Source organism: Pleurodeles waltl, chromosome 1_2 (assembly GCF_031143425.1).
Source record: "Pleurodeles waltl isolate 20211129_DDA chromosome 1_2, aPleWal1.hap1.20221129, whole genome shotgun sequence".
NCBI classification, from domain to species: domain Eukaryota; kingdom Metazoa; phylum Chordata; class Amphibia; order Caudata; family Salamandridae; genus Pleurodeles; species Pleurodeles waltl.
The window spans coordinates 1,241,982,999-1,241,997,767 of NC_090437.1; the positions used below are offsets into that span (position 1 = coordinate 1,241,982,999).

Below are 14,769 nucleotides of genomic sequence, written 5' to 3' on the forward strand. Positions count from 1 at the left end.
CTGAAGCGCCATGCGGGCGCCGTATTTATTGAATGGCGTTAGCCGGCGCAAGCAGACCGGCGCTGCCTGGTGTGCGCGAGAAAAACCACGTACACCAGGCAGCGCCGGCGTAGGGGGAAAATGGCGCATGGGCGTCTTAAAATGGGGCAAGTCAGGTTACGTCGAAAAAATCGTCGTAACCCGACTTGCGCCATTTTTTTCCGACGCCCATCCCCCATCAACATGACTCCTATCATTGTAAAGATAGGAGTCATGCCCCCTTGCCCAATGGCCATGCCCAGGGGACTTCTGTCCCCTGGGCATGGTCATTGGGCATAGTGGCATGTAGGGGGGCACAAATCAGGCCCCCCTATGCCAAAAAAAATTATTAAAAAAAAATAAAAAAATACTTACCTGAACTTACCTGAATGTCCCTGGGGTGGGTCCCTCCAGCCTTGGGTGTCCTCCTGGGGTGGGCAAGGGTGGCAGGGGGGGTCCCTGGGGGCAGGGGAGGGCACTCTGGGCTCATTTTGAGCCCACTTGTCCCTTAACGCCATGCCTGACCCAGGCGTTAAAAAGCGGCGCAAATGAGCCGTTTTTAGCCACGCCCACTCCCGGGCGTCTCTTTTGCCCGGGAGTATAAATACCACGTAAAGGCCTGGGAGTCATTTTTTAGACGGGAACGCCTCCCTTGCATATCATTAACGCAAGGAAGGGGTTCACGCTAAAAAATGACGCACATTCCGGGTCTTTGGCGCTATACGCCTCTAACGCCATAGTATAAATATGGCGTTAGTTGGCGTTAGTTTAGCGTCGAATTTGCGTCGAAAAAAACGACGCAAATTCGGCGCAAACGGAGTATAAATACGGCCCTAAATATCTCCGTGCAGTAAAAACACAAGATCAAACGATCATAGAACAAATTCATTCAAAAAGATGCGTTGAATGGCAAGGCTATATTAATTTCATATGGTCTCAAGTACATTGCAAACATAAGGTCCCATATTTATACTTTTTTAGCGCCGCTTTTTGATGCAAAAACGGCTCAAACGTACAAAATACATTGGCCCGCATTTATACTTTTTTATCCCCGCATTTGTGCCGCTTTTTCAAGCAAAAGCGGCGCAAACTTACCAAATACAATTGTATTTTGTAAGTTTACACCGTTTTTGCATAAAAAAATGACGCAATTGCGGCGCTAACAAAGTATAAATACGGGCCATTATATTTTGTAAGTTTGAGCCGTTTTTGCGTCAAAAAGCGGCGCAAATGCGGCTCTAAAAAAGTATAAATATGGCCCTTAGTTTTATGTATGTTTAGGTTCCATTCATTAATAAAATACCTACTGCTTTTGTCTCCCCCAGTGCCCTACACAAGGCACTCACTCCTGGGAGGATCGGAGGGTGCTCTCCCATGCTTGTGCAGACAGCTTCGGAATTTAAAAAGTGAGAGCAGTGGACGGTGTCATGTAAGGTGCTTTATGCAAATATTCATAAAGGAAGATTTATGTCTGGCATAATGCATCACTGAGTAAAGTGCATTATGCAAAATACCCTAAAGTAAGTCATATCCTAACAATTTAGACATTTTGGCCCTCATTCTGACCTTGGCGGTCTTTTCGCAAGACCGCCGAGTTACCGCCGCGGTGAAGACCGCCGACCGCGGCGGTATGCCGCTGTGCGCATTCTGACCGCTGGGAGCGTACCGCCGGAAAACCGCCAGCAGCCACACTGGCGGTCGGCGGGAAAGTGGAGACTGGTCAACCTCCACCGCCACGCCAGCAGAACACCGCCCACAGAATTACGACCCACATTTCTGTGTGGCGGTCTTCTGTTGGCGGTCTTCTGTTGGCGGTCACCTCCCCATGGCTCCTGTCACCTCCCGGAGGACCAACGCACAAGGTAAGTTGATCGTCCGTGAGGGGAGGGGGTGGGGGGGTGTTGTGTGATGTGTGCGTGCATGGGGGTGTGTGTGGGAGTGTGTAGAGGGGGTGTGTGAGTGCGTGCATGCGGGCGGGGAGTGTTGCTGTGCCTATGGGCAATGTGTGTAGTTCAGCGGGTGCGCATGTCGGCATGTATGTGTGCGGGTATGTGTCCCCGTTGTGTATGTGTGTGTGTAGGGGGTGTGTATATGTGCATGTAGGGGGTGTGTGCATGTCGGGGTGCGTGTATGTGCATGTCGGGGTGGGGGTGGGGAGGGGGTTCGTACCACCTCTGGGGGGTGGCAGGGGGGTGGAGGGTGTGGGGGGAGGACTCGGGGGGGCAGTGGGGGGTGGGGGAGACCCCTATCAGTGCCAGGGAAGGAATTCCCTGGCCCCGATAGTGCCTACCGCCATGGTTCGCATGGCGGTTCCCGACTGCCAGAAACCGCGGCGGTAAGCAGGGTCATGATACCGTTGGCGGTCTTGGGTCGACCGCCGGACCGGAGTGCGCAGACTCCAGCCCATCGGTCATGACCGCCGTGGCTGTCGGAGTGGGGAAGTGGCGGTCGGTCGCGGCGGGGACCGCCGCGGTCAGAATGTCATTTTTAATACCGCCGGTCTGTTCGTGGTCCGACCGCCGTCTCTCCGCCGACCGCCAAGGTCAGAATGAGGGCCTTTGGGTGTGTTTGGCAAGATGGTGTGGCCCATATTTATACTTTTTTAGCGCCGCATTTGCGTAATTTTTTTACGGAAAAGTGGCGCAAACTTGCAAAATACAATTGTATTTTGTGAGTTTGTGCTATTTTTGCGTCAAAATGTGGCGCAAATGTGGCGCTAAAAAAGTATAAATATGGGCTTGTTTTGCATAGATGTGTATAAATAGAACTCTGATATTCTCTGAGATATGGTAACATTTAGAGACATCTTTAGAGGTATAGCGTATAGGTTTATTGCGTATGTGTAAGAACCAGCAGATTTAATGTACTTTACCCTTAATATAGTCAGAAGAAGTCAGAAGGGGGAGACTAAAGAGATATCAGGTTTGGGTGGTGTCCTTTGCTAAATAACCAGTAATAATATTAATAACTGTTTTTTTTTTTTACTTGTGACGTGTAGGTAAGAGTCAGATGTCAGCACGTGGCACATAACTCACTGAGGAGCTTTGCTGGCTAGCAAGAGTCCAGAAACTTGTGTTTTTCAGGCAGGTAGATGCAGGTAAAGATAATGCTATCTTTTAAACATTTTGGTAACAAGACTTCTATACATATGTTGTTTCCATTTGTTCACTCTCATTCAATGTCGACTGTAACATTTTAATTTTTTTAAAGCAAAGTAATTCCCAATCGATTTGTCTTGCATTTCCTACTTTCTTTTAAGATAAAAAAAATGTGCATGCATATTCATCCCCGTGAGGTCTAGCATTAGGACTGGTGGACGTATTTATCAAGTTTAAGATCTAACTGTCTTGTGGCTCCTATTATGGTAATAAAACTGCATGTTTAGGGTGGCAGCACCACAGAGTGTGGGAGACTGAATCAACCCCACACCATCTGGAGGCTGTTGGGCTAACTCCTGGCTTGCCTGCAGTACCTCACCCACCCCATTCAGGGTAGTGGTGATTTGTGATAATCTAAACCAGACACCCTGGCTCCTTAGGAAAGTCATGAAAAATGGATCATACTCTTTTCAGTCAGTTACTCAGTGCTCACACATGCCAAGGAAAGATAAGGGATGCAAACTGAATTCAATATGTTTATTGAATCAATTGAATCCTAGTGTAAACTGCATGAGCTGTGATAATAAGGCATATGAAACATAATACAGTGATCATCATTATAAGGGTGAAAAAGATGAACAAGATGCACAACCCCACCATTTTGTATGGTTCTGGAGAGTCTAGAGAGCCCTGCTTAAACTTCAATTTTGACAGCACACTAGAAGTAACCCATTGGCCTGTCCCGATCTAAGGGAGGAACCCCAAGCCCATACCTGAGTTGGATGGCAGGGGTCTGCCTGTTGTGTTGAAGGCAATTCTCTCAGGACAATGAAAGGACAGCATCGCAGTCAGTAAACCTGGCTGCAGTATCATGTACGTCCCAGTACTGTTATGATTGGAATGCCTTATGCCCTCCTTAGGCCTATGTGTTGTGTAAATAGTAAACCATACACAATTCTTAGAAGTAGGCCTGAGGTCATGATGTGTCTAGAAGATAGAAACCGTGTCCTAAGTCAGCAATCCAAGCTGGCATATCACGTACTAAACATAACAATCTTGGAGAAGGCACAGTATGCATGTAATGCTAAAGGCTGATAAAAAAGGTTAAATGCGAATTCCTTCTTCCAAGAAGGAGGCAGCTGACTGAAAATATAATATAATGCAGTAAAACAGGCTTTGCTAAATAATATGACAATGAATAAAATAAATGTCTGTCTTTAAAAGTGCAGGCTGTGAAACGAACTAAACCTGAAATACTTTTTTACAAGCCCCCTGCACCACAGAAGCGTCACTTTTTTATGCAAAGTCAGTAGACATGGAGTAAGGCAAGGCAGCACAAGTTGCTGCATTGCCTTACTCTGCATCAGGGAGCCGTGCAATGGGTGTTGCTGTAAGTGTTCACATGCAACACCTATGGGTTTTTACACAGCTTCAGATTTACAATATAGTGTACATCTGGGACAGTGCCAAAAAAGTACTTCTCCTCAAAGCAGGCGTAACGAGGAGCATATATTTACATCTCACTTCGTTATTTCCTCTTTGTACATGTGATGCATTTAGACAATTAGACCTGAGAGCACTTGCACATTAGCACTGATCAGCCGTGGGAAAGTGCCTAGAGACCTAAAGCCAGCAAAAAAGAAATTCAGTATGAGATAAAAACAAGCATTTGTAATGGAATAGGTCTCACACATTTGGAACAAGTTAATTGTCATCTTTTGACAACAGTGCCCACGAGCAAAAAACTAAAATAAAATGGAAACTGAGAAAAGACGGCTTAACAATTAAAATAAAGTTCGCTTTAAAAAAAAAAACTGCAAATTTGTTCGTCCTGCTGGGCACGTTTTTGCCAGTCACAAGCCTTTTGTTTGCGGGGCACTGGAAGCTAGAAAGAAATAGTACCTCCATCACTTCAGAGACAGTGGACACACACTAATTAAGTTGAAATCAACGAATTACGAGGCTGTAAAGAAGAGTGCCCCGGAAACCAACAAATGGTGAGCGACAGGCAGGCTCCAAGCCCTTTACTGAACACAACAGTGTGTTGCATGCGAGACTCATGTGCAAGCGCATGCATTCGCAAGCTCGACCCTAAACAGGAGGTCAGAAGCCAAAAGACACGGGAAACCACACCAAGGGCTTACAGGTCTAACAGATAGTTTTAGCTTTTGTATGGAGTGTGCAGTTGTCTCTTCACTCAATCACCAGTGACCCATAGGGAAAAATTCCACCTTTCAGCTCAAAGTAAAACAAAACGGACATTTACTTACTTTCAATATAATGAGCTACTTATTGTAGTTTGAATGAAATGTGTCTGTAAGAGGTGTTGCCACAGTTTTGAAACGGTGTACTGTATTACTATAACTGGCCAGCAGAGGACACTATTAAACCACCCATGCTTACTTTGGTGCCACAGGAATCCATGGTAAGAAAACAATATAAATACACTCCTGTCCGAGAATAGAATTTTCCACTAATGCCACAATATCTTTATTTTGCGTCTTTAGATAATGTTCGTCCTACAAAATAGACTTCTCAGACACTTTTCACCAAAAAAATGCGAAGAGTTACTTCGTCCATGTGATTAAGGAAAATTTTGAAATAACAAAAATTAATCAGTATCCCCTACTAAATTTGCACATGTACGATACTCCTTCAAGATCACAAGTTCAGATTAACTAGCCAAGACTATCAGAAATCTAATATCTACTGTTTCTGTAACCCAATTCCAGCAAAAATAATTGAGGACTCTTTCACCGTCTACAAAGACACTTAGGACTATCTGGTTAATAAATCACTTGCTCAAGGTAGATGTGCGAACATTTCACCGCGGGACAAACAGCGACGCACTCGAAGCACTGCGTTTGCCCCGCGGTGATTGCCTGGGGAGGGAGGAGGAGAGATTGTGAGGGCAGGTCCCCCTGCACCTCAAGTGCTCCTCCTGCCCTCTCCCCACATACATTTCACTATTTACAACTGCAGGGCTGTTTAATTAAGTTCCACAGCTGAGGAGGTGGAATGCCAGTCGGTATAATTAAAGCAGGCCAAAGTCCGCGTGTCCTCCAGGCATATCCCTGGCACCCCTAAAGACGGCCCAGATCACCCCATCATCAAACAAGCATGTGCACTGCAATGGGTCTTGCGTTTGCTCGAGTTAGAGCGATTAGCATTGTACATTCCTAACTGGACTTTTCTTGCTACTTAAATTGAAAAGGAAAAGTAAAACAGTTGACATGAGTGAGCCCATTCAAAGCGCCATGGTCACCATGAGCACGAGGGAGAGACGCAAAAAGAAAAAGTTGTCTCACAGTCAAATTGTGCAATTATCCATGTAACAGGGGCAGCCTGCAAGGTGGTAACAAAACTTCCCCAAGGAGGGACAAACATAAAGCATTTACCAATGATGATAAAGGTATTTTAAAAGGCAATCCCACAAATGAGTGAAAGTGATGGGCGTGTGGTGGGTGTGGTTAAAAGCCTGCAAGAATTACAACAGGTCAAAAGCGCTTGCACACTTGACCTAAAAACCCAATCTCGATCGCATCTTGACTTCTGACTTCCCTCCAGTGTCCAACCTATCAAGGTTTGGCAAGAATGAAAAATAATATTGGCAAATCAATTCAATTCTAACATACCTGAAGAGCACTTTTTGGCCAGTGACCAGGCTTCCAATCTCAACCCAGACCTTGACATTGAAACTGTAATATTAAAGGTACTAGATGATGTACACCATACCCGAGACAAAAGTAACTCATACTTAATCATTCTATTAGCCCATTTGGCAGCCTTCGGTACAGTTGACTACAAAAGATATCTGGAGATATCTACACCTTCCTTACTGTGATCCCAAGTAGGAAGGTTAGCGATCATACTTTGAGTATTGCCAACATAAGAGGCACAGTTCCATTAGATCAATTCTCGTGCCTTAAATCCTGATCCTACATAACTCTGGTGTAGCCCTTGCACATTATGCAGTCGACACCCAGTGCACCTAAGACCCTCAACAGTCGATGACATTACTATCCTTAGAAATGCTCTAACACAATCATAAAATTGGATGCAACAGAAAGTCCTCCTTCTAAACTCCCAGAAAACTGAATTTTTCCTCCTCTCAATGTCAACCAAAAGCAGATTGGATATGACGCTCTGGGACACATAAAGCAGGAAGGATTTGCAGACATACCTATTCTGTTAGCCTCATCCTTTGGTTTCACACTTAATTCATACCTCACTCAAGCCCACATATCAACAGATGGCGAGAGCTGCAATCTCTCCTTTCCATACACAAAAAAAATCCCTCTGACTTATTAGAAATAGCTGCCCATTCTCTTTTATCGAGATTTCATATTGAAAATGCATAGGTAGAAATGAATCCATTGTACTGCCCTCAGCTGCTAGGTTAGTCCACTCTGCAACGAAATGTGGCCATATTACTTTGATAGCCTGTGATCTGCATTGACCGCCAATTACTGCCAGAATCTAAAATGTGCTTAGGCGCAAGGCCAGCCATGAAAGTACCCTACCATCTCTTACTGTTCTTTTTCACTATCAAGAGGGTCCAAAGGGGACGGGTGGGGGGGGTTGGTCAGTTGTCTAAGAAGTCACCAAGGCCTTCGTCTAGAAATTCACAGATCACAACTACAACAGCACCAACCAGTCCTCTTGTGCAGCCTCCTTGGTCTGCAACACTCTGACCTCTTAGCTGAGAACTCTGACCACACTCACTACTTTCGAGAATCTAGTGAATGCCCACCTGCTCAGACAATATCCATTGTAACATCCTTCAGTGAGTCTGCCAACTCAAAAACCAATTATGGTCTTCTCAGTTTTGTTTTTTGAATCTTTTTGCCCCCCCGGGCCATTAACTCAGACCTCACTTATTCCTTCTTCCAGAAATAAACAGGATCCTCTTTTGAACATCACATTAGATGTCGCCTAGACACTTGTATTACGCTTTATATTATGTTCGCTGTTTGGATTATTGCTAGTGGCTCGGCCCCACCCACCCATCTCAATGCCATCCTTATTCCCATTTGGAACTGTCAAGTACACGGTTACAGATGAGCCCCTGGTGTACCTTTAATATGGAAATAAATAAAGAATGTGAGTGTTAAACATGAAGATGAATTTGTCTTGTATATTTCCCACAATTGCAGTTAGATCCTTGTTAATGAAGTATGCTGGTGGAAATTGACTCTGTACTTGCAACTGTTGCACTTAAAGGGTGGAGACGCGTAGGTTCCCGCGGGGTGAAAAGGTCTCATTGATAAGAAGCTGTTACAGAGTTCCTGTATGTGACAACCTTGCTGCTGTGATCCAGATCTACTCCTACAACAGCCGAAGAGTAAAAAGAGGCAGATTCTCATTGATATCTTACTCCCTAATACTTTTGTGTAGTTTTATCACTAGAATATGACGCTGAAGTCCTAGGTTGCCCTGCTGCCATTTCTAGCAAGCAATAGGTTAATCTGTTTTCCCTCGAGTAACTGCTGCTTGTCTTTACGTTTGCTTTCTAGAGGTTGTTTGGCACAAGAGAAGATAGTCACTGGCTGCGCCAAATCTTTCATCGTCATTGCTGACTACAGGTACGTAAATTCTGGCTTTATACTTTGTTGGAAAGGTGGTAAAAAAGCTTGAGTTTTATCATGAAGCTCACTGTGTTTTGGCTTGCAGTTGAAATCTGACTACCTGTTCTAGAACATTCGGCACCTGCGGTAGTGGAGGACAGGGCTATTGATGCAGGTGGATGGATAACAACTTTTATTTGTTGTGCTCTGGTCTCAGAGATCTCTACTGCCTTGGTTAGCTACTTCAGTGTTTTGAAAGTACTTAATTTTGTTATCTCTGTTTTTCTCTACATTAGTTAGAACCTGCATTACGATCAAGAACGTTGTATGGTATGAATTAAGTATATAAAATATTGTGATCCTACCTGGGGCACATGGAAGGAGAGAAGCTTCTGCTAAGGCATGATTTGTTGCATTGAGATATCACATTTACTGTAATCTTTACATGATGCTATGGCCAGGGCTTAAATATACCCCTGTGGAGGCATATATATATGAGAAAATATTGCATTTCCTATTTTCCTCCAAAAAAGGCACTAACACGGAGGATTAACTTTTGTGCTGGTTGGTCACACCACATTGCCCAGGATGACGCATTCCCATCATTGCTGTGGCATTGTTCACATGGAGAGGCTCCATTTTTTAAAACTGTTTATAATCTCTGCCCAAGGCTTGTGTACATGAAAAAGAATGTAATCCATTGTAAAACATACTCTTTTGTGCGTTATTATTCAAATGACATTAAAAACAGTTGCAGATGTTTACGCATCAATATTTGCTACAGCGGCTACGGGTCTACTTTAGGGCAGAAACCTGTCCACCACTTCGCTGTGACTGTTTGGATAATTATGTCCTGCGAGTCTCATTTATTTTTTGAACTTATCATTGAACCCACTACCAGCTAATAAAGAATTGAAATATTGGTTATGGTTATCCATTTATAATCTTACTTCACTTGGCCAGATCTATTATTACTCTTTCCTTTGAAAGATTGATTTTTACAAAAGGTCATCCATTGGGTCTTTGTGATCCATGAACACATAATAATAATGTAGTTCTCCTACAAGTTCTCCACAAGTAGCCCATTGGGTGATGCACCCCACACATACTAAACAAGGAGCATGAGCCAATGACGTAGCATGCCTCTTTCGTGGATGACGTTCCATGGATCCGGAAAGGTTCATCCTTGTACATAAAAACAGCTTCTGACTATTCAGTTGATTTGTAATGTCAGATCGTTTTGTAAGATTATCTAACATGGGATAGCTCTCACACTTAAATATTTGTTGGTTCCTTTTTTGATCTCATTGTAAATAAATATATGGCTTTGAACCAGAGAATTTGACTCTGTGTTACCATAGCTGATGACAAGTTTAATAATTTTGGGAATTGGTGCCTCAGGGATTTGGCACCAGGCTAGTGAGCCTTTGGCACTAGTTTGGAATTAGTCTAAATTAGAAGGGAGTTCAAAATGATTATAGTCCAGTAACGCATCAGAGATCCATTGGAACCAGGTGAGTATGTTGCTTGAAGAAATACTATGCTTCTGATGTTTACCTACTCATTGGTTAATATTTGTTTATTATTAAATCTTCTTTAGTTTAATATAGCATTTTTCTACTATGGGAAACCTCTGGGGCTGTATTATAAAATGCAGTGTATTCTTCCTGTTTGTGCCGGGCGCAGCTTTTGAAAGGTGCGCCCAACACAAACAAGGAGAATGTGCCGTATTAGTTTAAGTGCACTGTCCCCAGGGCAGCTGCAAACTAGGCAGTTTTGAAGCAGCAGCTCTGTGTTTCACTGTGCAGTGAGTGATTTCACCCTCCTGCAAGGGGATGTCTGGGGTGGGGCCATAGGCCCCCCCACCCCCAAGAGGACCGTAATCAAGGGGCACTGTCAGTGCACCTCTTGACAGCTTCTTTGCTTCTGCGCCTACAGTATGGGTGCAGAGGCAAAGGGTTTCCCTCATTTGCATGGGGCCACACTCCCATGTAAATGAGTGAACATCCTCTGGTGATAGTGCTGGCGCTATGTGTACACCAGTGCTATCTGTATTACGGAAAGGGCCTCACAAATGTCTGCGGCCCTTTCTCTAAAACTAAAGTACCCCAGGGACGCGCGAAGCAGGCGCACATTCCTGTTGCACCCCCAGGGCTTTTTACATAATGCAACCGATGATGGCTTTCCATAGAAAATTGGGAATGAAGGTCAAACTCTTCAAATTAGCATTTGTAGAGTTTGCTATATTCTGCGGTGTGAAGTTAAATAGATATAGGGGCAGAGTGAAATCATGAAATACGGAAGAACATTCAGGAACAGTTTTGTTGCACAGCTTTTCTGAGACTGCAGACCGAATAGTCAAAGTTCATTTACTAGATAAAAGAGCTGCCATTCTACTTTTTATAATGTATGCAAAAGTCCTTAATGAGAGCATAGCATTTAATTTATTGTGTGCTTTAAACTTATGACTTCTGTACACAGGACTGCTCTAACTTCATCTGAACAGGCAATGCTTTTGACGTAGTTCAAGGCAGGCTTCTTAAAATATGGTAAATATACCAAAACATTGCTGACTACAAACTAAGAATGTACTGTACAACTGAAAAACATTTCCTATTCCTATAAAAATGAAAACACTATTCCTTTTTTTCCAGGAAAGATTCCAAGAATTTTGGAGACCAATGGAAGAAAGGCATTCCCATTGAAGTCATTCCGATGGCTTATGTGCCAGTATCCAAAGCTCTCGCCAGCAGGTTTGGAGGAATTGCTGAACTAAGAATGGCCGTTAGTAAAGCTGTAAGTATTTGGGCTTGCATGGCAATCTCAGAAAATGATTATGATACTGTCATTAAGCAGATGCCCTCTCTCGCTGTAAGTTAATGTAATATAAAGAGAGTGAAGGGAATAGATCCGTGTTACATGTTTATGTAGGACTGTATGTTGCTATTTAAGATGTATGTTCCATTGCAACATCTTTTGCGGAGCGTTGCAGACTGCATGGTACATTGGGAAGTTGGAATCTGGAACACCTGCTGACGAGAACGCTGTGTGCTGACTCTTCAGGCAATCTGAATAAATCAGCCTTTTAAATTTATTGCTGTGTCCTGCTGTGGTCCTTTTGACACAATATAATTTGGTGGCAATCCTGTGACCTGAAACTGTACAGGAAGAGTGCATTGAAACAGAGCCTCAAGGTCTGATGCTACTACCTGCCTGGTGGCTAAGGTATGGGGGAAGTGTCTGCCGGGCAGGGTCAAGTAGTGCTGGAAGGGGGGGATGGAGATAGAGAGCAAGAACTGGGGCAGTTCATGTATGCATGTTGTTGGACTTTTGCTTATGCAGGGTCATCCCCAGACTTTTTTGCCTCCTGCCTCCTATTTTTTTCTGACATGTTGCTGTTGGCTTTTCGACTCTGAGCACTTTACCACTGCTAACCAGTGCTAAAGTGCATATGCTCTCCTGTCTAAATTGTATGTAAGTGGTTTATCCATGATTGGCATATTTGATTTACTAGTAAGTCCCTAGTAAGGTGCACTAGAGGTGCCAGGGCCTGTAAATCAAATGCTACTAGTGGGCCTGCAGCACTGGTTGTGCCACCCACATAAGTAGCTCTGTAATCATGTCTCAGACCCGCCCCTGCAGTGTCTGTATGTGTATTTTTACACTGTAAATTCGACTTGGCAAGTGTACCCACTTGCCAGGCCTAAACCTTCCCTTTCCTTACATGTAAGGCACCCCTAAGGTAGGCCCTAGGTAGCCCCAAGGGCAGGGTGCAGTGTATGGATAAGGTAGGACATATAGTAATGTGGTTTATATGTCCTGACAGTGAAATACTGCCAATTTCGTTTTCACTGTTGCAAGGTCTGTCTCTCTCTCATAGGATAATATGGGGGCTACCTTTAAATATGATTAAAGTGTAGATTCCCCTAGAGAGTAGATGGACAGGTGGAGTTTGGGATCCCTGAACTCACAATTTAAAAATACATCTTTTAGTAAAGTTGATTTTGAGATTGTGCGTTTGAAAATGCCACTTTTAGAAAGTGAGCATTTTCTTGCTTAAACCATTCTGTGACTCTGCCTTGTTTGTGGATTCCCTGTCTGGGTCAGTTTGACAGTTGGGTTGTTTTTCACCTCACACCAGACAGTGACACAAAGGGAGCTGGGGTGTGATCTGCATTTCCTGATTAGCCATCTCTGCTAGGAGGGAGGGGTGGAGTGGTCACTCTCATCTGAAAGGACTGTGCCTGCCTCTGACAATGCTGTCTCCAGCCCCCTGGTGTGTGTCTGAGGCCTTGCCTGGGCAAGGCAGGATTTCACAAGAAGGTGTGAGTCCCCTTTGAAGAAAGGTGACTTCAAAGACTAAAATGGGTATAAGAAGGGCACCCAAACTTACAAACTTTAGAAACACTTCTGGAATCAAGAGGAACCTCTGCCTGGAGAAGAGCTGATCGCTGAGGAACAAGTGCTGCCCTGCCTGTGACTGTGCTTTGTGGAGCTTTCCTGCAGTGCTGCTTCTGCCAGAGTAAGAGGGCAAAGACTGGACTTTGTGTGCCTTCCATCTTGAAGAAGAAATCTCCAAGGGCTTGATGTAGAGCTTGCCTCCTGTTATTGAAGTCTCAGGGATAGCAAAGACTTCTTCCTGCCAGCACCTGGAGTCTCTGGAGAGACCCCTACTCTGCTCTGTGGTGCCCTTCCAGTTCCTGGGACCCTGAAAGGAGAGGCTGGCAGCCTAAGGACAAAAATACACGCACCGAGCACCGTGCGGAGAAAAGATCGACGCGAATCCGATCGCGGCTGAGAAAACGACGCGACGCCGGTTCCGCAGCTGAGAAACGACGCCGCAGGAAACGCGACCGAAAAACCGACGCCCGGAGCAGGAGAAACGACGCGCAGCATCGCTGACGGAGGCTGAGAGATCGCACCCTGCGCCGCGGGACTTTCGGATCGTCGTGTGGCTGGCTTTTTCAACGCGCACCGCCGTGCCGAGTTGTTTTCGACGCACACAGCCGTGCAGGGTTACTTTCGACGCACACCGCCCGTGCGGGGTTATTTTTGACGCAAACCAGGTACATTTTCACGCTAGCAGCGCTAGTGTGGTGTTACAACTACCTAAAGACTCTTTTTATTTTAAACCTTAAAAAAAAAATCATAACTTGACTTGTGTATGTTGGATTTTTGTCGTTTTGGTCTTGTTTTGTCTAGATAAATATTTCCTATTTTTCTAAACTGGTGTTGTGTCATTTTGTAGTGTTTTCATTAAGTTACTGTGTGTGTTGGTACAAATACCTTACACCTAGCACTCTGAGGTTAAGCCTACTGCTCTGCCAAGCTACCAAGGGGGTAAGCAGGGGTTAGCTGAGGGTGATTCTCTTTTATCCTAACTAGAGTGAGGGTCCTTGCTTGAACAGGGGGTAACCTGACTGTCAACCAAAGACCCCATTTCTAACATTGGTGACCAGCGGTCGGGATTGGACTTGTATTTGTACTTGACATACAGTAATTAAGTGTACACTACTGTTTTGAGTTCAGACCACTACGTGACCACATACTACTTGTCTTGTGATTCTGCTTTTTGTTCTCTGATGTCCTCCTGGAAGTATTGCTAATATTTTTGGACTTTGTTTTTTGGTTGTGAAGCCTTTGCAGAATGGAAGTCAATTTCTGGCACCTATTTATGTATAAAAAGTGGCAGCTTAAAGCATTCTGCATGGAAAGGGGACTGGCTGTGAACAAGAAATCCAGAAGGGAGGATCTTGAGTCAGCCCTGTTTCAGTATGAATTGAAACGTTGTCAGGCAACACCACCAAATGACTCTGAGGAGGAGGACTACTCCGAAGAGGAGGGCAGTGGCCCTGAGGAGGGAACAGAAAGAGATGATTGGCTCCTAGCTCGAATCCGGAGTCTGGAAGAGCTAGATGCAGAGCTTGAGAGGGCTGAGGAGAAGAGAGCCTTAGTCCTGGAAAAAGAAAGGATTGCAGCTCAAGAGCTGAGCTGTGAAGAGCTGAAGCTGGAGGCCATGAGGGCTGAGTCCAGTTCAGATGGTGGCAGCAAAAATCTTGTATCCAGTACTGCTGAAGAAGTGCACA

General features: G+C 44.6%; 1 protein-coding gene across 1 annotated transcript in view; it reads left to right on the forward strand.

Moving 5' to 3' along the window:
• The window catches only part of LOC138256707 (ribose-5-phosphate isomerase-like), a 109,012-nt gene that overhangs the window by 55,612 nt on the left and 38,631 nt on the right, over positions 1-14,769 (forward strand). The window contains exons 3-4 of the mRNA XM_069205871.1: positions 8,633-8,701; positions 11,338-11,479. Coding sequence (XP_069061972.1) covers positions 8,633-8,701; positions 11,338-11,479 — 211 coding nt within the window. The remainder of the gene's footprint in view (positions 1-8,632; positions 8,702-11,337; positions 11,480-14,769) is intronic.